This window comes from Syzygium oleosum, unplaced genomic scaffold (assembly GCF_021117445.2).
Source record: "Syzygium oleosum isolate NSW1041296 unplaced genomic scaffold, Sole_v2.1 Sole_v2.08, whole genome shotgun sequence".
Classification (NCBI taxonomy): Eukaryota; Viridiplantae; Streptophyta; class Magnoliopsida; order Myrtales; family Myrtaceae; genus Syzygium; species Syzygium oleosum.
The window spans coordinates 9,385,722-9,411,282 of NW_026607492.1; the positions used below are offsets into that span (position 1 = coordinate 9,385,722).

The following is a 25,561-nucleotide window of genomic DNA, read 5'->3' on the forward strand; positions in this document are numbered from 1 at the left end:
TAAAAGTTGAGGGAAACATGAAAAATGTCATTCGATAAGGCTGACCGAAAATGAGATAGTTTTCATTTCATGGTACAAGCATAGTTTTGTGCGAAGTTTGATCGAAGACGTTTGCCGTTTCGATGAAAAACATATGCATTTGATTGATTTCATTCCCAAAGTTATTCATCCAAAATGCACATGACAATTCTAAGATCATTTTGTGTTCGACTGTGTCTATAAATAATAGAAATTCAAAATATAAATACTAAAGACACCCTCCTCTGTTCAAAATATATATTCCTTTTATTTGAGCCTTCTAGCTCCGGCGGTTACTCCTCACCTTCATCAGACAAGATGTGGTTACATGTAGGAGTGGGTAGATCTAATCCCGAAATTGGTACTCTAAAGGCGAAGTCAAATTTGGCACGGTATGCTTTAAACTGCAAAAGCTTATAGTATGGACTAGCAGCAAGATAAAGAGATAAAATATAAGACCTTTAATCAAACAAATTGTGAAACCTGATCCTTTACTTAGATTCATGCAATTTCCTTTTCTTTTGGATCTGGTGAAGTGTCATGTCTAAGTTGAATTAGGAAAAGAAAAGGAGATAAATCATGAATGAGATGCAGATAGTCTTTAGGAGCAATTATGGCCGGAGGGATTGGGTGGGTGGCAAGATGATGATGGTGGCCTTGTAAGGAGAAGTTTATTCTTGCATGCACCTGATTTATGAAAATTCAATGCTTATCACGAGCCGTCACAATTTACTCCTTCGCGGGTGTAATCGAATTTATTAATGATTTGATTGCACCGAACTCTTATGAGTTGGGTGCATGTACTATTGAGATGGTCTCGTCAACGTCATGAAATTTATGGAAATGCTAGTTATAGGTCATGACTTCAATGAAATGTATCAAGTCATTAATCAACAAAATCCCGATTCAATTTATTGCTCGACATGTCGTTGGAGAACTTGGCAAACATTAAACCTGAGGAGAAGACTCTCGAGATTGCCATGGAAGCCCATAAAAGGAGGAAAAATATAAATCATCTCGATGGATACATGCGAAAGACAAAGAGACTCTTGTGTGGAGAATTCACTGTATCAATTCCCAAAGGCAAAAGGCAAATTGCAATTGCATCACATGTGAGATCATTGGGTGACGCCGAAATGATAAATACAAGCAGTAATTTCAAAATGCAATTGACAAGATCATTGTTGCACTCCTTAAGGATATTGGCAGCTTCCTTGATGTCGGAGAGCCGCTCTGGCTCTCCTCCGTGAAGTTGGAGGTCTTGGCAAGGACGCGCTTCGTGTAGCCCAGGCGGAGGCCTCCATGATGTGCCACCGAGGGGATTTTGGCATGGTGAGGATCCCGATGGCGAGTAGGACTGAGGAGATTGCTCCCATGCCGAGCATAACATGCCACCCAAGGTTGCGGTGGAACTTGGAGAAGGCATAATTGGAGATGTAGCCGAGGACGGTGCCACCGTTGATGAACACCTCAACCGCCGAAATGACGTATAAAAAAGCAATCACCTTTTTAACTTTAATATTTTCCATGACAAGAAGAATGCAGTCAAACATGAAAAAGACAAAAATTGATGACAAATAAATAAATGAAAAAGATGCTACAAAATTTTAAAATAAAAAAGAAGAAAAGAAAACAAGTGAAGGACCTCAAAGATGGAGGTGAGGGAGTCCGGGGAAGGTAGGGGAGACCTTAGCAATGTAGACAGGGGTGATCATGAGAGAGTGGCCGACGCCGACGTGGGCAACAAAGCGGTCCAACAGGAGGAAGGCATTGTTGGGGGCGAAGCCCATGAGGAGGGGTCTGGCGAAGACAATGGCCCCCGCCACCATGATCGTGTAGAGGCGGCCAATCCAGTCAAAGGTTCACCCTGCCATTGTCAACCCGAGGAGCAAGAACACGTTGAGGATCCCCATCAGGACCTCAACTTGCATGTCAGTTTTCCTCTTGTCATTCTTTATGTGTGCCGTCGCCTTGCTCATCACTCCTATGTCTGCCAAAATTTTAAAAAAAATAAGAAAATCTTATTTATAATTACAATGTTCCACATAAATCACAACCATATACAAGAAATTGAAAAAATAAAAACCATCCCATGCCTTTTCCTCCCTTTTTCTTTAAATTTTTTTCCCAATATATATGGTTATAAGATAAGAATAACAAGAAATAATAAATGGAGCGGACTTTATTCGAAATTTACTTGTTGGCTAAAAAAAAGAAAAAAATGGATGATATTATCCCAAATTAAGTAATATCTTTTTCTTGTTTTTTTTCATTTCATATGCATTAAAAAAATGACCTTTGGCTATAGATCTATCATGTTTATCAATTATAAAGCTGTACAAAAAAAAAGTGCAATGACTAAGATATAACCTAATTATTATTTTTTTTCAACAGAACTAAGTTGCAAGAAATTGATTCATTGTATTGAAAATTGATCCGCGGAGATATATTTCTAAACTTTATGGACAACCATAGGGTGAGTCTTCCAATGCTTCACAACATCTGACACATTGCTAGAGAGAAGACTGACCATAATCGAGCAAAATGGAGGTCATAGAGGCCGTGGTGAAGGCATACTTGTTCTGGTGCGGCTTCTTTGGAGGATCAAATTCCTCGATCGACTTCACTTGGACATTGTCGCGACCTACCCCCGTCCCGATCGGGTTTAGGCTAAGAGGTATTTGTCGATGGATGTGAACAACGATTGATTCATTTGAAAGACAAACCAAATGGTTCATTAATCCAAAGACCGAGGCACTCCCAAGCCTCACACCTTGAGCGACGAGAATTTTTTTTAATTTACGTATTTGATTAGAGTCGCCACTAGCCATGATCAAAGGTCGGCTAGAAACCCTGATCGAGACGCGGGAGTGTCGTCTCGACACGCGCGAAAATCAGAGATTCTAAAATTCGGAGGCTTGATTACACTAGCGATTTAACTAGTGCCCTTTCGGTACCTAAACTTGAATTTTCGCAAACTAACGTACTGGGCAGCCTATCGAAAAAACTAAGATTCCACCTAACCGTTCTAAAAATAGAAAATAACAATCAATGTATTAAAAGTGCGTAACCAGATAATCATGAAGAAAATAAACAACCAGCGACCTAGCATCGTCTCTAAAAAGAAAATGCAATCAAAAGTCATAAGGTAAAGCCTAATGGCTTATCCGATTTTTGAGAATTTTTTAGAGGGTTTTTCTCATTTTTCATTTTGTTTGAGTTTTTTAACCTAAAATCTAGTGAAATTAAGCCCAAAACTGATTTCTGAACATTTCCTAATTTTCTGATTTTTTGGGGAATTTTTCCGAATTTTTCTGAATTTTTTTATTTTTTTTAATTTTCTGAATTTTTTAATATTTTTTAAAGATTTTTTTAATTGATTTTTTTGGGATTTTTAAACATTTTCGATTTTTTTGGAATTTTTAATATTTTTAAAATGTTTTTGAAAATTTTAAATTTTTGAAAATTTTTATTAATAAAATAAAGATTCCGGACCGGGTATCCTGACCCGATCCGCCCGACTGCCCGACCCGGGTTACCAACCCACCCGAGTTTTCAAATTTTGATTTTTTTTTTCTATTTTTTCCTTCTCTTTTCTTTTTTCTCTCTTTTCCTTTTCTTTTCTCTTTTTTTTTTTCTTCTTCATCCCCTCCTTCGTGCTTTTCCCAGAACTCCCCTCTTCTTCAATGGCCCTCTTCACCGAGAATGTCTTTGCCAAGGCCCACGCCGGGGTTTTGTCGGGGACACCCACCGTCGGCCGTCGGCTCGGGCCACGAGCGACCGCCAGTGCCGGCCAACGCTCCGGCAACCACACCGGCGGCTAAAACCGGCCACAACTCCCCGCCAACGAGCCAAAACTCCCTTTCCAATCAACCAACTTTAAGCCCCAAAGACAGAAACTAAGCCTAAATAAACAGGCATACATGCACAAACCAAGGCCTAGAATATTGAAACGGTGGGACTCCAACCCAAGGAAATACCAGAAGCAAATAGCGGCTCCGATTTGTACGCTCATCCATGGCCGATGTGGACAAACGACAGAGTGTGTCATGAAAATCGAAGGAAAGCACAAAGTTAGTCACTATTCAGCATACATGGGCACTAATAGAGCATGAAAAACCGAGTTCTAAGCATCAGTGTGGTAAAAGGCCATTTTGGTCTCCATTTAGGCATTTCGTTGAACATGTGAGGGGCGTTTGAAAAACGGGGTCACAGATCCAATTTTGACGAAGTTTACAGTTGATTTTCAACATATAACATCTATACCATCCTCACTGGGCGTCAAACAAATGTTTGCCTCGGTCGACGGGGCTGGGCAACCACCGAATAGGCTCGGTGTGCCCGGAACCCGAGAGGAAGGGGAAGCAAAAACAGGGGAAGAAAAGGATGCAAAACCCATCTGGTTCGGGGCTGACTGAAGAGAGGCGAGACAACTGGGGGCTCGGTGGCGGCTCAGGCGACGTTCCAGCGAGTGGGTGAGAGTCGGATCTCTCCAATTCCCCTCAACTCTCAGTCGATCTCCTCTTTCTCCCCTCTAACTCTCTCTCTGTTCTTGGCTCGCCAACACCAAACGCGATGGCCGGGGGGATGGACGTCCGGCGACGGTGACGGCTCACTGGGAGGGGGAAGAGACTTGCCGGCCACCCTCCTAAGGAGGAACCAGAGCGCTCTCCTCTTAGACCCCTCCCTTTCTCTCCTCTCAAAAACTCTCTCGGACGCTCTATGTTCTCTCCCTTCTCTCTCTGATTCCTCCCCTGTTCACCGAGCTCTCTTCCTCCTTTTAACGCCGAGAGAGGAGAGGATAGCTCGGGACCACGGCTATGCCTTTAGCCTCTGCTCCCTCGGCGTCGTGCGGCATCTGCACTGCGCGTCGACGTTCCGTTTTGTTCTGTGCCCGCCGCTCTCCTCTGCTTCGTTGCAGAGGGAAAAGGAGAAAAGAGACAGGAGGTGGGCCGGGCCAGGCCAAAGGTGAGCAGAGTTGGGCTAGCCCATGTGAAGAAAGGGAGAACGGCCCGGCCGGGCTGATTTGGTACGGTCAAACCGGGTCGGACTGGCCCAGATTTTTTTTTAACAAGAAAAACATGTCTAATGAACCCTATTAATGCAAATGCACCTAATGTCTATATGCTATGCAATTTAATGAAAATATTTGTGTTTATGTATTAAAATTAACCCCCTAATTTTATATGTAAATGACTTAGAACGAACAAGCAAAAATTAGATGTCAATAGCTGTCTTTCTTTGAAGGGGAGCTCGAAGAGGTTCCTCTAAAAAAAAAAAGAGATTTCTAAATTTTGCTAATGGAGAGCATGGAATGGCACGATGGCTAAGACATGAGGGGTGATTGGATTTTTTTTTTAAGGAAAAATAAATAAATAAATAAATAAAATAAAATAAAATAAAAATATGCCTAGGGGCTACAACCCTATGAACGTCAACGGTTCCGCATCGGGACTAAAGCCCTATGAACAGCAAAGGGGATAAAACCCTGAAAGTACGTTTAGGGGTTAAAACCCTATGAACGGCAAATGGGATAAAATCCTAAAAGTACGTCTAGGGATTAAAACCCTATGAACGGCAATAAGAATAGAACCTTGAAGGAACGCCTAAGGTTTCTCGCACAGGGCTTGATGGGCCTAAAGCTTTTCACTTGAGACTTGATGTTGTACAAAGCATGGTTTAAGGACAGACCCATGAACCTTTTGAAATCGAGGTTTCACGTGAGGAGACCTGTCATGCAAGAATAGTCTCTAGCTGCTAATGCTCACCATGTTAGCCAAATTTTGAGGACATTCCGAGGAGGCACCTGCACATCTAACGTAACGTGTTATAACAAGTGCCTTGGTAGCGAAGGCGTACGAGGCAAATTCATAGAGAACATCATTACTGAGAAAGTGTTTATTGCAATGAGCAAATCAAACTAACTTCAATTATTTGGAAAACATTTGGCATCATTGAACCTCACGCAATTGCCATCGGATTTGAAAAAATATCATCAATTCTCAAATTTCCTTGGGAGACAAATCTTTGTCAAAATGATCTTGACTCATGAAACTGGCTAATCAATTATGCCAAACAAGAGCTCATCAGTCAAAAGGGACTTCTTACATGCTCTCGAGAAGGCAGTTTGATCTCATCTATTAATGTGGGAAGTAAACATGATCTCTCTGTATACCTCACACTACCAGTGTTGAAGGCTTCGAGAATCATTCGCGATAAGTACGTATTGATCAATCCAAGAGGTCTTTTAAAGGACCGTAAAGTAGGTTTGATCATGGTTCCAACAAAGGATAAACATTATAGCCAGGAAATGGAATGATTGTCGATCTGCATCTCTGCCAGGGTTACAAGTCAAGAAACCTTAAGATGAGATAAGATAACCTTGCCCCCACTTTTTCGAGCAGTAGCTTCTTTAGGAAATCCATATTTTCACTCGAATCATCCTAATCAGAAGAGACTTCGGAAAAGGTTGTAATGTTGGTTTGGGTAAAGGTTTGAAAGGCTCAAAAATTTTCAAAAGGGATTTAAGAGCTGGTGATTATCATGGCATCATTACCATATCATCCGATCTTTTCGAATGTACTTGACTTTGAAATTTAATTTGTCTCAAAAGTTCATTGGCCAATCATTTCAACATAAGAACTTCGCTCTTTTCTCTAATGACTTTTGCATTTGCAATGATTTTCTTTTCTTCATGCAAGCATTTCACTTTTGACTTTTTTTTTTTACGAAAGAATTCTCCTCTCGATGCTCTTTTTTTTTTTGAGCTCTTTGAACTTTCAAGACATTCTTTACATTGTCACATAAGCACTATTTTCTTAGGTAAATCATGTGTCTTGCCCCAGTGTGGGGAGATAATCACCACTCGGACTTTTGAAACGAATATTCAGGCTCAACTTGGCTGAACAATGGGTATAAGTGTTTGGGTAGAGAAATGAATGCTTTTCTTCATTTCGGGATGTTTCAAGCTTCCATAAGAACTCACCTGAAGTTACTACAAAGAGATTGATGCGAGTGAGAGTAAAGAAATATTTCTCATCTTTTCCTCCAAGGAATGTCAACCAAAACAACTAAGTTTGCCCCATTGTGGGGTGGTTCTTGACAGGGTATTTTGTAGAAATTCTTCAAATGTGAAGGCTCAAATGGGCTTAACTATGATCACATGTAGTGTCAAGGATATAAGAAGAAAATGCCTCTTTTCATTTCGGTATGTGTACTAATCGCAAATGAATCTCTCGTCCTTAAACAACACGAGTTTCTCTTTTTCGCTCCTCTCAAAGTGTTTACAAGGCATATTTGGGAATGGCTTGCCCTTCCTCATCCTAAGTGTTTCTCACTTGGCATGATTAACATCTTCCTTTCATTTCATTGAGATCATCATGAATTGATCAATCTCTACAGGGAATTTTAATTCAAAATGAATGATTCATCAAGCATAAAGGCAATTTTTAGATGAAACGACATTCCAAACATTTGCATAAATTTTGCTCTTTCAATTCCCACTTCAGCGCTTGTTGTTTCTCAAAAACATCAAAAACTTTTCCTTTGCGATGAAAATTCTCCATTTGACTTCCCTTTGATTTTAGGAAAAAGGATACTTACTTGCGGTAGGTCGACTTGGTAACCCTGCGAAGGACAAAGGAGTAAGGATTAGGAATCATTTGAGATGTACAAAATCAGAACGATACATTCTACCCTTTCTTCGCATTTGACTTGCTGAATACTTGTCAAAACCGTTCCGTCAATCGCGGGTCAATTCATGAATCATCTGGAACCTGCAAAATGAATTTGTGTGCATGGATGCATGATATGCATGACATGCCCATGTGAATAACCTACAATGACTTGGATCAGGCCTCGGATTTCATTCAAGGAAAATACTTCTTCAGCGAATCGGCATTTACAAGCTTTGGCAACTCTTGGCCATCCATTTCTACAAGAATTAAGGCGCCCCCAGGTAGCGCTTTTTTAACTACATACGGACTCTCATAGTTTGGGCCAAACTTCCCGCTCGGTGCCGGTATGGCGGACAGCACTTTCTTTAGCACGAGATCTTCGGCTTCAAAATGTCGAGGTCGGACTTTGCGGTTTAAGGATTTTGCAACTCGCTTTTGGTAGCATTGACCATGACACAAAGCCTTGAGTCTTTTCTCATCAATCATGTTCAACTGATCATGTCTCTGTTGAGTCCACTCTTCCTCAGAGAGGCTGACTTGTGAGAGAATCCTTAATGAAGGAATTTCAACTTCTACAGGCAAGACAACCTCCATTCCATAGATAAGCGAAAAAGGAGTTGCCCCTGTCGAAGTACGAATCGAGGTTCAGTACGCCATTAATGCATAAGGCAACCGCTCATGCTAGTTACGATAATTATCAGCTATTTTAGAGAGAATCTTCTTGATGTTCTTGTTAGCCGCCTCTACAGCTCCATTCATTTGTGTGCGGTAAGGTGAAGAATTCAGGTGACGAATATGGAACTCGTCAAGTAAGCCATCCACAACCTTGTTGTTCAAATTTGAGCCATTATCAGTAACAATCACTTCCGGGACTCCATAGCGAGCGATAATGTCGCGACGAATGAACTTGGTCACGCTTTTGGCAGTGACGTTGGCATAGGAACTTGCCTCGATTCATTTGGTGAAATAATCAATGGCCACCAAGATGAAACGGTGTCCATTGGAAGCCTTGGGATTAATTGGCCCAATCATGTTGATCCCCCACATTGAAAAGGGCCATGGCTCAAACATTTGATGCAGTTCGTTCGGCGGTACATTAATTTTATCTGCATAAATCTAGCACCGATGGCAATAACGAACATGCCGGATACAATCAGCCTCCATAGCCATCCAGAAATAACCCAGCCTCATGATTTTTCTGGCCAAGAGATGACCGTTCATGTGTGGACCACATTCCCCTTCATGTATTTCTCTCATCAACTGATTGGCTTCTTTAGCATCAATGCATTTCAACAAAATTAAGTCAAAAGACCTTTTATAAAGAGCATTGCCACTTAAGAAGAATTTGGTGGCTAGCTTCCTAATGTATTTCTGATCAGCCAACTCACTTCCATGAGGGAATTCACCCGTTTACAGATAGTTCATAATGTCATAATACCAAGGCTTCCCATTAGGTTCATCGGCGATCACCATACAGTAAGCCGGACATCTTAGAATTTCAATTTTCAAAGGCTCAATGTCCAATCCTCCTGTAACTTGCAGCATCGATGACAACGTGGCCAAGGAATCGGCGAACTGATTCTACGATCGAGGCAAATATTCGAAGACGACCTCATCAAATTCCTTTATCAACTCCTCCAGAAATTCATGGTAAGGGATTAATTTGGGGTCATGGGTCCGCCATTGACCCTCTGTTTGCAGAATGATGAGGGCGGAATCACCATAGACTTATAGCTTCCTAACTTTCATGTCGACGGCCAACTACAGTCCCAGTATGCAAGCTTCGTACTCTGAGATGTTATTAGTACAAGGGAACACCAATTTGGCGGCCACAGGATAATGTTGACCCGTCGGGGAAATGAGAACTGCCCCAGTCCCAGAACCAGTCAAATTAACAGCACCATCGAAGTACATGGTCCACTTATCACTCGCTACCTCTGAAATGCGCTCCTCTATGGGATCCGACTGATTATGGTCCCCAAAGTTTTCGGAGTTTTCTGCCAACATGTCAGCTATGGCTCTTCCCTTGACGGATTTCTGTGCCATACTGTGGACATCAAATTCGGACACTAGAACCTGCCACTTAGCTAGCTTTCCGACCAATGCGGGTTTTTCCAGTAGGTACTTGATGGGATCGTTCTCAGTCACAAGTAAAATTTGATGATGGAGTGTGTACTAGCGCAAGCGATGCAATACCCATACTAAAGCCACGCACGTCTTCTCGACTCCAGGGTAATTCATTTCGGAGGAAATAAACTTTTTACTAAGATAGTATATAGCACATTCTTTACCGTCACCCGGCCTTTTCTGGGCTAGCAAGGCTCCCAATGATTCGTCATGAATAGTCAGATAGAGTATTAATGGCACCTTCGGAACAGGTGGGACCAGAACTGGCGGGTGAGAAAGATATTGCTTTATCTCTTCAAAAGCCTTTTGACAGTCGGTATCCCACTCGATCGTGGCGTTCTTCTTCAAGAGCTTGAAGAAAGGTTTAGCAGTCTCGGACAATTGAGAAATGAACCTCGCCACATAATTCAACCTTCCCAACAAACTCCGAACTTCGTTAATAGTCGAAGGAGGTTTCAAATCACAAATGGCTTTAACCTTCGATGGGTCAATTTCAATGCCTCGACTACTAACCATAAACCCCAATAGCTTCCCAGACTTTGCCCCAAACACACATTTGTTAAGATTAAGCCTTAGCTTGAATTTTCGGAGTCTGTCAAATAATTTATGCAATACCTCGATGTGATATTTTCCATGTTTGGATTTAGCAATCATGTCGTCTACGTAGACCTCTACTTCCTTATGCATCATATCATGAAATAGGGTGACCATTGCTCTTTGGTACGTTGTCCCGGCGTTCTTCAAGCCAAAAGGCATTACCTTGTAACAAAAGGTCCCCCATGAGGTAATGAAGGAGGTCTTACTTTTATCTTCTTCTTTCATCCGAATTTGATTGTAACCAAAAAATCCATCCATGAAGGAAAACAGCTCGAATCTCGCAGCACTGTCAACCAACACATCAATGTAAGGCAACGGGAAATCATCTTTTGGACTTGCTCGATTCAAATCGCGGTAGTCACTACAAACCCCAACCCAACCGTCTTTCTTCATGACAGGGACAACATTAGCGATCCAATCAGAATAGTGCGACACCTCTACGAAGCCCACTCTTAACAACTTCATGACTTTTTCTTCTATTTTCTTGGATAATTTGGGCCTTGTTCTTCTGAGCCTTTGTTTCTTGGGCGGGATATTCGGATAAGTTGGGAGAGCATGCTCTACGATTTCCTTATCTAATCCCAACATATCCGCATATGACCATGCGAACATGTCTTGGTATTCCTTCAACAGCCCGATCATCCTTTTAGTCTTAATCTCGGAAAGGCTAGCTCCAATCTTAACTTCTCTAACATTCTCCGAATCACCCACGTTTATTGTGATTGTAGGCTCTACGGTCAACGGTTTAGATTCTTCATGGCAAATCCAATCTCGTTCGATGCTTCTCTAATCACAGTCCTCCTTGTCATCATCGGACCCAGAGGAATTTCTGTCACGCAAATTCGACTTACAAATGCACCTATCATGATTATGTGGAATGCTATGCCTGAGATGCCACGAAAATGTTATTAATTAGATTGACAAACATTATTGCAATTAATGATATGCATCTGTTTTAAAATCATTTTGAAAGAGTTTTCAACATAGAAAATGAGAGATCCGTCCTCATATCCTCGGACGTCCCTATCCACAAAGAATTTTGAAAACTAGGAAGCGTGTGGAAGTCCAGGCCTCAAAGCATCATCATCAGACTGGTTTGGGTACTTGCACACGTCCTTAATAAAACACATTCATGATTCTATTAACAGGATAAGGCCGTTTACATGACTCGAGGTCTTGGACCGACAGCTCGCAATCCAAGATTTTGATTACAAAGGAAAGTAGCAGCTAGACCTAAACAAACCTCCCATGAAAGGGATGAACATAGACTTAAACAAAATGAAACCGGAAAGAAAAGCAGCATCCCTACTCATGAGGGTTGGCGGTGGCCACAGAAGGCTCGGCCTCTTCATTTGCCATGACAGCACAAGCAAACTCCTCCTCGAACAAATCAACTAGACCAAGGATAGCCTCTTCTTCCTGCAGCAGCTTGGGTGGACCCGGAAAGATCTCTTTCAACTCTGGAAGAAGCAAGCCCTTCTGACCTTCCTTTAGTCCAAACAGATTTCCACGACAGGCCTTAAAGCATCATCATCATACTGGTTTGGGTACTTCCACACGTCCTTAATAAAATACATTCACGATTCTATTAATAGGAGAAGGCCGTTTACATGACTTGAGGTCTTGGACCGACGGCTCGCAATCCAAGATTTTGATTACAAAGGAAAGTAGCAGCTACACCTAAACAGACTTCCTATGTAAGGGATAAACATAGACTTAAACAAGACGAAACCGGAAAGAAAAGCAGCATCCCTACTCATAAGGGTTGGCGGTGGCCACAGAAGGCTCGGCCTCTTCATTTTCCATGACAGCACAAGCAAATTCCTCCTCGAACAAATCAACTAGACCAAGGATGGCCTCCTCTTCCTGCAGCAGCTTGGGTGGACTCGGGAAGATCTCTTTCAACTCTAGAAGAAGCAAGCCCTTCTAACCTTCCTTTAGTCCAAACATATTTCCACGACCTCTGCTACCTCCATGAGTAGCTAGGCCTTCATAGTCACCACGGCCCCCTATAGTTAGTATGGCCTCCACGGCCATCACGACCTCTACGATTACCTCGACTTCCGAAATCACCTCGTCTTCCATGGTTATCTCGGCCACCAGAATTGCCTCCATAATAAACTAGGCCTGCTATTTTGCGCCACTTGAAAACCTGAATGGGTTCTTTGATGCCTTGTCCATGCAGTCCTAGGCCAGCTCCAGGGATATGACCATTTTCGAGCAACACCCTACTCGACATCATCGAAGGCTTAGCCACTTCTGGGTTGCGCATAATAGTTCCCACAGGCATATGGACCACCAATACTAACTCCAAAGTCTGATAGCTCGATTCAGCCTTACTCTCGGGCTCTATGTACGGGATTGCAGTGTCGTGGAAAACTTTAAAGTCAGTTTCTCCGTGAACAGTTACCAGCTTCCCTTCCATGATGAATTTGACCTTCTGATGCAAACTCGAGGGCACAGTTCCGGCGGTGTGTATCCAAGGTCGTCCCAGTAGAAAATTGAACGCACAAGGAATATCCAGGACCTGGAAGTTGACCAGAAAAAGGACTGGACTAATCAGCAATTCAAGCTCGACCTCACCAATAACTTCCTTTTTCATACCGTCAAAAGCACGAACGGTAGATTTAGATGACAAAATTTTCTCTTCACTCACTCCCAGACGACAAAGGGTGGCAAGTGGGCAAATGTTTAATGCAGACCCATTGTCAATTAGCACTCTTGCCACCATTCTATCACGACACTTAACCGAAATAAGTAAGGCCTTGGTATGGTTGCGGCCTTCGGCGGGGAAGTCCTCGTCAGCGAAGGAGATTTGATTTTTCAGTAAAATAGACCCAACAAACTCTTCTAATTGACCATCATCGATGTCCTCCGGTACATGCACTTCATTAAGGACTTTTAGTAGTGCATTTTTGTGCTTCTCGGACGACTTAAAGAGATCCAAGAGAGAGATTTGGGTAGGCATCTTTCTTAACTGGTTCACAACGTCAAACTCGCTCGTCTTGACAATTGCCAAGAATTGTTTCGCTTCCTCGTCTGATACGGCTTTCTTTTCAACTACCCCACCGGGTGCATAGCAATGGCCTGAACGTGTGACGGCATCAATCTCGTCCGTCCTATAATTCCAAGGAACTGCCTTGGGATTGTAACTCAGGGTCTTTTTTACTATCATGTCTTCCTCATCCTCCGGCGGGAGCTCAATCACCACTGGCTCCATGACGTAATCATCGATCTGTAGGGTAGCGAACTCTTCGGCCATAAGATCGATGACTACATGCTCGGCACCTCTCTCATCAAGCGTGCATAAATCCTCCTCAACAGACAAGTCAATGACTACGATGGGGGCGAATATCCTTGGGTAGGTCATCCATACCCCCCATCCATTAGGAACAACATCCTTGGGATCGATGAAGAAACTCGATGGGGGCGAATATTTTACCAAATAGTCGAATTTGCCGCTAGGTTGACCCAGTGTGTCAACCACCTCCCCATTCTCGTGGGCAATCTTCACGAATTCGTGGTTCCAATCAACATTGCTAGCTTGAGGTCCATAATCATCATCCGAATTCTCTCCTTCACTATCGATTACAATTAGACTATCTGATGCACCATCCCAGTCAACTTTCATGGTTCCAGGCTCGGAAATGTTTAGACAGCTCCCTTCATTGTCATTTACGGTCCGAAACACAGCTTCGCTTTTATTGGCTGCTTCTATAACTTTTAAAAGCTCAGCAGCCATCTTCTCAACTTCCTCCTCCTCAATTTCACAAACAAAGTCCTCAGAGGATAGGTCAAATACGGCTGTCAGCATCGTCATGTCGTCCGACTCTTCTTCTTTAACACCTCGGATGACACCCATATCCACCATTCTAGAGATGCATTCCAACTTCTCTTCCATTGAGATCTCGTCTCCTCCTTCGAAGTGCCCAGCCAGTACGAGTAACTCGTATAACTTAGGGACGTCTACTTTGAAAGTTTGCTTAATCATGCTCATCTCTTCCCCAATCATGTTGACACCACCAGCATGGTTCGGCAAGGGATTCTATTGGACATTAGGTGGCGGTTCCCCGAATGACAAAATACCCTTGTCTATTAAGTTTTGAACTTTGTGCTTAAGCGTCATGCAATTGTCTATATCATTTCCCCTCTCGCCCATGTGAAACTCGCAGCACTTTGACAAGTCGAATCTAGGGAATTTGGGAGGGTTATCTTGAGGAGTCTCTTTAGCTACCATCCCTCTCCCTAACAGCATGGGAAAAGGCTTTGACAGGGGCCTAGGGAGAGGAGTGAATTGCCTCGGTGTCTTTTTCTTGAACTCGTAGTTCTGATGCATCCCTCCTCGAAACACCGGCGGGTTTTGAGAAGATGTTAAGGGGGGTCTTGTCACCACTGGAGCTTGCACATACGCCACTTCTACCTCCTTTTCTTTCCGACTTGGGAATTTTCGACTCGTTCCTTCATTTAGCCTACCATCACGCATCGCTCCTTCCACTCTTTCTTCAACCTCCACTAACTGGGGGAAAGTCAGGCATCCAGAACCAACCATCTTCAAATAAAAGTCATTGGGCAATGCTTTGAGGAAGACATCCACTAGCTTTTTCTCATCGAGAGGAGGACGGACCTGAGCAGCCAAGGTGCGCCACCTTTGGGCGAACGCTCTGAAAGACTCACTCCTTTTCTTCTCAGTCCGAGTTAGCACTTCACGAGTCGAAGCTATTTCAGTGTTGTACTTGTATTGGAGGATAAATACCTCAGCCAACTCCTCCCATTTTTCCATCTTCTCCGTTTCCAACAACACATACCACTGTAATGCTGGGCCAGCCAAATTCTCTTGGAAAATCTGAATCATCAGGGGAACATTCTGGGCATACCTTCCTATTCGATTAAGATAGTATTTCAAGTGGATTCTTGGGTCTCTCGTCCCATCATACTTGCTAAAATCAGGGATCTTGAACTTCTGAGGAAAGTTCATTTGCGTATATCGAGACAGATTCTCGATCATATGCTCTTCATACCCTTGCAATGCTTGTAGCTTCTCCTCTATCTTCGCGAGCCTCTTGTTATGCTCCTCCTCCATACGGGCCGCAATGGCTTCTGAAACGGGATCAAGTTCTACCACTACGGGTGCGGCATTCAATGTCTCCCCGACACCATTCCTCCTTACAGACCCCTCTTCGGGATCGGGGGCAGCTTGTGGCGCGGCTTGATTAGCATTCGGCGCAGCCAGTGCGGCTCTAACTTCATTGGTGAACTGTGTGAGCTGAGCAGTTAGCTCATTGATCTTGTTATCAAGCGCGGTAAAACGAGCATTTTGCTCCTCGATGTTCATCTAACACTCTTGAATGTGTGCAAATAGGCGATCGCCACGAAGCCGTAGTTTCGGGACCTGGTTTTTCGTAAAATAAAACAAGAAGGCCAAATTAGTACGCAGTAAAGCGAGAGAACGAAAATTGCACACCTTTTAATTTTTAATTTTCTTATGATGAAACTAAAATAAGAAACCTTTTTTGCACAAGTCGCACCCCGTGTAAACAGTTTTTTATAAAAATTTCATTGTAAGAAATTATACAATTAAAAGAGGGTAACATATAGTGATTGATTAAAATGCTCATGTCACGTTCCATTCAACCTACAAAAGAGGGAATTTCACTAATTACATCAAAATTTGTGAAAGGAGATCCCTATACACCCGCTAAATAGTAAAAAGCATACCTAAACATTTGCTCTAAAAGTTCAAGTAAGGAAAAAAAACCCTATACATCAATTCTAAAACAATTAAAAGAAAATCCTAAAAAAAACTAATAGAACATGACTAGTTTTGGATATAGGGCCTCTTCACAGCAGATTGCGAACGCGCTTGTAAGCTTCCTGCCAATGTTCTGCTTCAGCCAGGGCTTCGTCTCTTTCTCTTATGATCCGCCCCATTTGAGTCTCCTTGGGGGTTGCAATCACAGGGAATTTTGGGGTGGTGACGGCGAGCTCGGGCTCGACATGTCGTGCAATGTACTCCTTTGATGCATAATGTTCCTTCATAGATCCTTGCAACTCCGTGACCCGTTCGACGTCCTTCGGTTGGCAACAATAGAGTATGTCGATGATTCATTTCACCTCGTTCTTCAACTCCTCGAGTTGGTCCCCCTTAACAACCCCATTGCGAAAATCGAAACGAAATAAACCCGACTTTAGAGGGGGGAGGGATTTCTTGAAGCACATAGAATTGACGGGCGACTCTTAAAGGATAATAAGAAGTCGAGCCCGTCAAACCTAAGAGTGGAATTGGGTCACTATGGCCGCTTGTAAGACATACCTTAGGGAAATGAACCCAAAGGGCTTGCCAAAGAATTTGCTTAGGTGTAAGATTCTCGAGGAAGTTTACCCAATTACGAAAGGTCCAAGGACGAAGGAATTTTTCTATCTCTCTGAATTGGGTAAGGGGATTTATGTCTTTACTAACATGAGGAATGGCTAAGTTTTCTCCAAATTGTTTCAAGTGAGACACAAACCAGACTTGGAGAATACATAAGGGGGCTCTAAGGGCTACACGCTTATCCTTCTTGAAATGATTGAGAGAGATGAACATTTCAGCGAGGATCATGTTGGTAAACCCTTTGAGGACGGGGATCCCATCGATAACATGGATGACAATGGGGTCCATTATTTTTTGAGTGAATGGAAAGATGACAAACCTGAAGAAGCCTAATAGGAAGACTTTAGCGGATTCGGCTCTAGGACTAAAAAGGAAGCTATGGAATCGTTATTCAAGGAAAGCTAGTGGGAGACCCTTGAAATTTCTATTGAGGAGTGTCCTAATTTCGGGTGGCGGGACCCCTAGGATTTGACTCAAATGAGGGACTGGATCCACGCCTAAAGAAGGATCCACGACACTAAGGGAAGGGACATTGCCTATGATGATTTGAATTTCCTCCAAAGTCGGGGTTAATTCGTGACGATCAAACACAAAGGTCGATGTTTCGGGGTTCCAAAAGTGGGCTAAGGCCTTGATTAAGGCCACTTGAGGCTCTATATGCAAAAGAGAAAGGAGGTGACCGATCTTTTTTTCCACGTAGTTCTTCTTGCTCGCATCGAGAGCATCCCACATGTCTAACAATGCTAGCTTCGGGATCGAGAGGAGCCGAAGCTCATCGAGGCCCATGATATCTAAGCCTAGGGGCATTTAAATCAATTACTATTTATTACGAAGTAAATTTAAATTCGCATAGAAAAAAGGGTTGCAATTGTTGAACGCGAAGGAGATATAAACCTTTACCAAAAAATGGTGGATATGTCAAGCACAAAAACAAGTCGCATGCCGACTCGTGAGGCTCACTAAAGGTGGGAGTTCTAAAGGCTAAAGGTCCCCATCCCAAATAGATCAAAAGAGTTTTCCCCATTCCGCACATACATCGGACAGTCCTCTTTATCACTATTTGAAAATGGGCAGAACCAAAATGGGATAGCCATGGGTCCTTCCCTGCACGGTTTCCACACTTTTGGCACCTCCTATGGGTTTCCTAAGGCGATCGGGGTTTTAGATCGCGGGTTGTTTGTGCAAGGTGTAGTGCTAAAGCAGGTAAAAGCATGCACAATATTTGATATCAAAATAGCACTTCAATTTTCATTCACACATACATACACCCTTTACACGAACCTGCAAAACAAGCATGTCAACAATCACTCCACCCCTTATAACTCCCTACCTACAACAACATTTAACACAACGTTAGCGGACTTATCTTGGCCTTCTCGAAGCGCTGCCACAAGATAACGTTAGTTAACAAACAATTGCGTTATATTAGGCCTAAGTCCTCAAGTCCCCAATGGAGTCACCAAGCTATCGCGACCTACACCCCATCCCGATCGGGTTTAGGCCAAGAGATATTTGTCGATGGATGTGAACAACGATTGATTCATTTGAAAGACAAACCAAATGGTTCATTAATCCAAAGACCGAGGCACTCTCAAGCCTCACATCTCGCGCGACGAGAATTTTTTTTAATTTACGCATTTGATTAGAGTCGCCGCTAGCCATAATCAAGGGTCGGCTAGAAACCCTGATCGAGACGCGGGAGTGTCGTCTCGATACGCGCGAAAATCAGATATTCTAAAATTCGGAGACTTGATTACACTAGCGATTTAACTAGTGCCCTTTCGGTACCTAAACTTGAATTTCCGCAAACTAACGTACCGAGCAGCCTATCGAAAAAACTAAGATTCCACCTAATCGTTCTAAAAACAGAAAATAACAATTAATGTATTAAAAGTGCGCAACTAGATAATCATGAAGAAAATAAACAACCAGCGACCTAGCATCATCTATAAAAAGAAAATGCAATCAAAAGCCCTAAGGTAAAGCACTAATGGCTTATCCGATTTTTGAGAATTTTTTAAAGGGTTTTTTCTCATTTTTCATTTTTTTTGAGTTTTTTACCTAAAACTAGTGAAATTAAGCCCAAAACTGATTTCTGAACATTTCCTAATTTTCTGATTTTTTTTTGGAATTTTTCCGAATTTTTCTGAATTTTTTATTTTTTATTTTTGAATTTTCTGAATTTTTTAATATTTTTTATTTTAAGATTTTTTTAATTAATTTTTTTGGGATTTTTAAACATTTTCGAATTTTTTTGGAATTTTTAATATTTTTAAAATATTTTTGAATTTTTAAAATTTTGAAAATTTTTATTAATAAAATAAAGATTCCGGACGGGGTCCCCTGACCCGATCCGCCCGACTGCCCAACCCGGGTTACCGACCCACCCGAGTTTTCAAATTTTGATTTTTTATTCTATTTTTTCTTCTCTTTTCTTTTTTCTCTCTTTTCCTTTTCTTTTCTCTTTTTTTTTTTCTTTTTCTTTTTCTACTTTTTTTTTTTCTTCATCCCCTCCTTCGTGCTTTTCCCAGAACTCCCCTCTTCTTCAATGGCCCTCTTCACCGAGAATGTCTTTACCGAGGCCCACGCCAGGGTTTCATCGGGGACACCGACCGCCGGCCATCAGCTCGGGCCACCAGTGCCGACCAAAGTGCCGACCAACGCTTCGGCAACCACACCGGCGGATAAAACCGGCCACAACTCCCCGCCAGCGAGCCAAAACTCCCTTTCCAATCAACCAACTTTAAGCCCCAAAGACAGAAACTAAGCCTAAATAAACAGGCATACACGCACAAACCAAGGCCTAGAATACCGAAACGGTGGGACTCCAACCCAAGGAAATACCGGAAGCAAATAGCAGCTCCGATTTGTACGCTCATCCATGGCCGATGTGGGCAAACGACGGAGTGTGTCATGAAAATCGAAGGAAAGCACAAAGTTAGTCACTATTCAGCATACATGGGCACTAATAGAGCATGAAAAACTGAGTTCTAAGCATCAGTGCAGTAAAAGGCGATTCTGGTCTCCATTTAGGCATTTCATCGAACATGTGAGGGGCGTTTGAAAAACGGGGTCACATATCCAATTTTGACGAAGTTTACAGTTGATTTTCGACATATAACATCTATACCATCCTCACTGGGTGTCAAACAAATGTTTGCCTCGGTCGACGGGGCCGGGTGACCACCGAATAGGCTCGGTGTGCCCGGTACCCGAGAGGCAGGGGAAGGGGAAGCAAAAATAGGGGAAGAAAAGGATGCAAAACCCACCTAGTTCGGGGCTGACCGAAGAGAGGCGAGACAACTAGGGGCTCGGTGGCGGCTCAGGCGACGTTCCAGCGAGTGGGTGAGAGTCGAATCTCTCCAATTCCCCTCAACTCTCAGTCGATCTCCTCTTTCTCCCCTCTAACTCTCTCTCTGTTCTTGGCTCGCCAACACCAAACGCGATGGCCGGGGCGATGGACGTCCGGTGACGGCTAACTGAGAGGGGGAAGAGATTTGCCGGCGACCCTCCTGAGGAGGAACCGGAGCGCTCTCCTCTTAGACCCCTCCCTTTCTCTCCTCTCAAAAACTCTCTCGGACGCTCTCTGTTCTCTCCCTTCTCTCTCTAATTCCTCCCCTGTTCACCGAGCTCTCTTCCTCCTTTTAACGTCGAGAGAGGAGAGGATAGCCTGGGACCACGGCTGTGACATTCTGAAATTCGACCCATTTCGGGATTTATGAAATGAATATTTCTTCGATACACTTTCAGTAAAATCTCACTCGGAAATTGATCACTCTCGAGATACTAACCGTTAGGGAAAGGCTAGCTAGGAATTAAGTACGTGGACCTAAAAACTTGATCATGGATTGGCACTTCGACCATAAGATTGACGAGGGAATATTTTATACCATTATAGACCGATCCAAGGATGGCTATGGAACGATTCGCAAATCTTATATGATCGGAACGCAAGTGATTCCGCTTAACCATTGTATGAGTTTCGAACGATCCTAAACCTAATCCGAAAGATCGTTTCCTTCGGAACTAGTGATTGACCCTCGCAATTACATGACAACCGAGATCGCCATGGCTCAAGTAAACTTAGATGTGGCTCGATGTCATCGGCCACGTGTCGATACGCATAACTCCTAAAAGCCGCCCGTTAGTTTAAGATACACTAAAGTCGCGATTGTTGGATTTTGGCCATTAATTAGAATATGAATTGGGATGTCGAATTTTCAAAATTTCCACGACTAATTTATCGGACGTCGTCTCATTTAGCGTGGCCAACTATCGGATCGATTGGAATTATCGGAAAAATCGAAATTTGGACCGGGAGTGGAAAAAGACCATTTTGCCCCTGGGTTAATTGAGCACTTTTGAAATATTGAAGGGCAATTCGGACAATTACATTTCCCTCCATAAGCGAAAATTTGGACAAGAATGCCCCCTCTCCTTTTTGCTTATTCCTTAGTTGCCCTTGGATATTTTCCCCATCTTGCCTTAAAAGACTCATTTGTGGCTTTTGGATCTTTGATGAGATTGATAGGTTGATCTTGGCCCTTGATTTATGTGAGTGGGGTAGGTAGATAATAATTGACCTTTGACCCTCTCTCTCTCTTCTCATTCCCGGAGCTCTCCCTCTCTCTCTCTCTCTCTCTCTCTCTCTCTCTCTCTCTCTCTCTCTCTCTCTCTCTCTCTCTCCTTGGAATCGGCCGAAGCTCCAAGTACCATCACCTCCACCTTGCTTCTCTGGTTCAGACGCCATCGGACTCGCCACCTGAATCACCGGCCAGCCACCCGTCCGGCCGACGGAGTGCGCACTATTCACAAAAGCCTGAACTAGCCCAGAAACCAACTGGAAAACACCCATTTTCCCCTCTTTCTCTCTCTCTTTAGGCCTCACTCCTGGTACCCCGACTACCACCATCTTGTGTTCGTTCCAACCATCCCAGCCTGGTCGCCGGAGATTCCCGTCCAGCCCTGTTCACCGCCGGAGCTCAGTTTGCCTGTTCACCGATTTTCTTGCTTAAACCCTTGGTAAGTGACTTCCTAATCCTTGGTTAGGCTAGTGGGTTACTAATGGCATGTCTAGGGATGAATTAGGGGCTGTGGATAGTTGGTTTAGTGGTTGTATAAGCTTGATTTGCTTAATGGTGCAAGTTTAATGATTCTCGGATTTCTAGTTGTTACTGTACCTCTGCGCTTTGTTATTTTTTTTTTTATCATTGTGGGCCGAATCTGAGGAAGTGTTCTTCATGGAATTTGTTTTCAACATCTTGAGGTATAACATACTTTAAATTCATAATTTTTGGAAGTCTTTTGGGGTCATTCGAAAGTCGGTTTTCGGACCATCTCAGGGATGCCGGAGTTACTGTTCACCCGACCTTCCTGTGTGTCCGAATTTTTATAAAATTTTCTAGACCTTATTTCAATAAACTTCCTTCACGAAAATTGTTTAAAACACTTGTTTCTATGACATATAAAAATTTCAGATCTTTACAAAGTGATTTGGTTACTAAATGAGTTGTATTTTGATGGTCTGAGGGGCTGTCCGAGCAAACCGGATTCTGTCCGGATTTGAGTGTCAAAACGAGGCATTTACAGTTAGAACTGGATTTTGTGTCCTTCATAAAAAAATGTTTATCAAGATGTTTTATACAACATATCCAAATTTCAGAATTTTTGGAGTTTATTTACTATTTATTTCAGACGGATTTCGGTCACTGCACAACTGCCCATTTGGCCCCGATTCTGTGCATACTCGGTTTTTCTCTCTCTCGGGGACTTTTCGGAGATTTTGTTACAAAAGAAAGGCGAGGCTTTTTAATTGATGATTACAGACTTAGTTGGCATTTGGTTAATTCTTAAAGATAAGAATCGGTAATGGTTGTTGAGTGTGTGCATGGTCACGACACATTCCGTCTAGGCGGGGGTTCTAGACGTTGCCAATCGCGGTGGAGGTCGGATCGATGCTCCTTTATGGAATGCCGTCTGGGCGGGGGTTCCGGACGTTGCCGTCACCGAAGTAGCGGGACGATGCCTGGTTACGCCAGAAGACTGGTGGGGGTTCGGTGGCCCGAGGGGCCGTTAATAATCTGGACAATTATAATCGTGTGTTATGCATTGGGGAATGCAATGTGCTTGTGTTGCTGTTGAGCATGTCTGGATTAATAACCGTTTTATGCACGTTTACGTCATGTGGTTGTATTATGTGCTCGTGGAGCGAATTGCCATGTTATGGCAGTATTCTAACGTGCAGGGCGTGTGCATGTGCCATGGCGAGGTAAGGATGCTTGTGATTGTCTATGGCACATTGTTTGTTAGAATTGCACATTTAGGATTGTCCGGAGGTACGTGTTAGCCTAAGCGAGGCTTAGGTAGTTGCTTATTGAGAAGTATTCTCATGGTTGTATAACCAAACCATTTCAGACCCACGACCATGACTGATCCGGAGATGCCACCGGAGTACCGTGATGATCTAAGGATGGGATTATTCTCCTCGTCTCTTTTTGGAGTACCCCTTTTGTAGAGGAGTTAAGCTTACCCACCACCCAATCCTTTTTGTTATGAGTGGTGTCTAGATGGTGGCCTCTAGTAAGGCTTGTAATTGCTTATTTGTGTTTAACGCTATGTTTATAAAATGTATTTGTTGATGTGTTTCGATTGTCTCTCTATTATCCCGTTGGATTACATGTTGTATGGAGAGTTCGTTTTGCTTCCGTTTACGCTATTCGTTAGCGTTTGGTTTGGGTCGGCGATAAATCCTGGGATGTCGCATACTTGACGACCTCGGAGGGATGTTGGCGCGCTCGCGGGGTTCGAGGCGTGACAACGGCTATGCCTCTGGCCTCTGCTCCCTCGGCATCGCGCGGCATCTGCACTGCGCATCGACGTTCCGTTCTGTTCTCTGCCCGCCGCTCTCCTCTGCTTCGTTGCAGAGGGAAAAGGAGAAAGAGACAGGAGGAGGGCTGGGCCAAGCCGAAGGTAAGCAAAGTTGGGCCGGCCCACGCGAAGAAGGGGAGAATGATCGGGCCGGGCTGATCTAGTCCGGTCGAACCGGGTCGGACTGGCCCGGAATTTTTTTTTTTTAACAAGAAAAACATGTCTAATGAATCCCATTAATGCAAATGCACCTAATGTCTATATGCTATGCAATTTAATGAAAATATTTGTGTTTATGTATTAAAATTAACCCCCTAATTTTATATGTAAATGACTTAGAATGAATAAGCAAAAATTAGGTGTCAACAGACATTGCCATTGACTTTAGAATCACTGCATGTGTCTTTTAATACCTACAAAGTAAGCCAATTGGCACCTTATGTAAGTCAATCGGTGGCATACGGCTGCAAGAAAAACTTGTGTTGAATGAAGTAACAGAAGAAAACCAACCAAAAAAGAAAAATATTACAAATGATACAAGAGAACATAACTCCTTGCCCAAAATTTAAAAATCTCGCTATGAAAGAGGAAGAGAAAAGAAAACTTACATTGATCAATCCTTTGCGAGCTTCTTGAAGCTCATCATTGCCGTTACATTTCTTTACTATGAGAGCTTGATTTGGTGCTTCTAGATTGTCAAGATTCCCCTCCTGTTCCCTCTGATCCGAAAGCATGCCTCACCAAATACTTGTACTCTACAAAGCATAAATAATCTCAACACCGAAATTCCATAAACGTGCAACATTCAGAAGGCTGCCACACATGATCTAGCGAAAGGAAAGAGGATGTCATCACCAAAAGTAGAGCCCGGCAGCACAAATATAGACAATTAAGTCACGTCTACTACTGGAATCCCTCGTCATATATTATATCCAAAAAAAATAAGGTTTCCGAAAATTTAAGTATTCTTGCAAAGTTGATAAGTTTTATCATACGGTCAATACGTAGCCTGTCATATCTTCCATCCATATGTCTATTTATACCGTTGATAAGTTTTATCATATGGTCAATACATAGCCTGTCATATCTTCCATCCATATGTCTACTTATACCATCAACACTGTCCATCTGGAGCTATATTCCTCAAGACTACTGCGTTCCATTTACGAAGCTAAATGAACATATCACAGAAGTGGAAAAATATTTTCCTGAATTGATATTGCTTTAATTTTAAATGCTAACTTGTCAAGTATGCATAATGCATCTCTTGGTATCTTCATCGGTCCCTCTAATTTCGGACAACAAGCCAATCCATTCAAGAAAGTCATGTATTATCTGTCATAAACCCCGATACTTAATGAAATATAATTTTGGTTTTCTCCAATTATATAATTCTCATTCCATTCTCCTAATCACGAATAAAATCATTCAATTTACTCATGTAATGCTTATGGATAGTCAAAATCAAAATAATAAATACACGATGCTGGCATGCGATTATGTTAATATGCTCTTAAGTCAATCAACAACAAGCACAAACCCGTCTGTCCTAGTTCAGACACCAGTGTCGGTCAACTGAAAAGAAAAATAATAACCTTGAAATCGAAAGCTGAAGAAACTGTCGCCTGAACTCGCTGCGAGTTGAAATAGAAGGACTTCCATGCACGTGTCGTTATCAGAAACCATGGTGGCTACCAAAAGATTCGATTTTGGCCATGTTAAGAACGTTCATCGAACGAAATCCCAGCCACGAACTCCGTTTCACACTGAAACGCGAGTTCAAAGGAAGAATCTTTTTCTGTCGATACGGTCGTCGGGAGACAGTGCATGATGCAACAACTTGCGATCAGTCAAAAAGCAGCTCTTACCTTTTTCCCACGAGTGACCATGGCAAAATGCAGTTTCA

At 42.8% G+C, this 25,561-nt stretch overlaps 1 protein-coding gene across 1 annotated transcript; it reads right to left on the reverse strand.

Annotated features, from left to right (window-relative positions):
• Positions 1-1,841: 1,841 nt before the first annotated feature.
• On the reverse strand, positions 1,842-25,531 carry LOC130138770 (putative polyol transporter 1). Its single transcript, XM_056313829.1, has 5 exons — positions 25,251-25,531; positions 24,264-24,410; positions 24,024-24,068; positions 2,549-2,648; positions 1,842-2,008 (listed from the first exon to the last, which is right to left on the reverse strand). The coding sequence occupies exons 2-5, from the start codon at positions 24,387-24,389 to the stop codon at positions 1,881-1,883; spliced, it is 399 nt and encodes a 132-aa protein (XP_056169804.1). The 5' UTR covers positions 24,390-24,410; positions 25,251-25,531; the 3' UTR covers positions 1,842-1,880.
• Between the last annotated feature and the right edge of the window lie 30 nt (positions 25,532-25,561).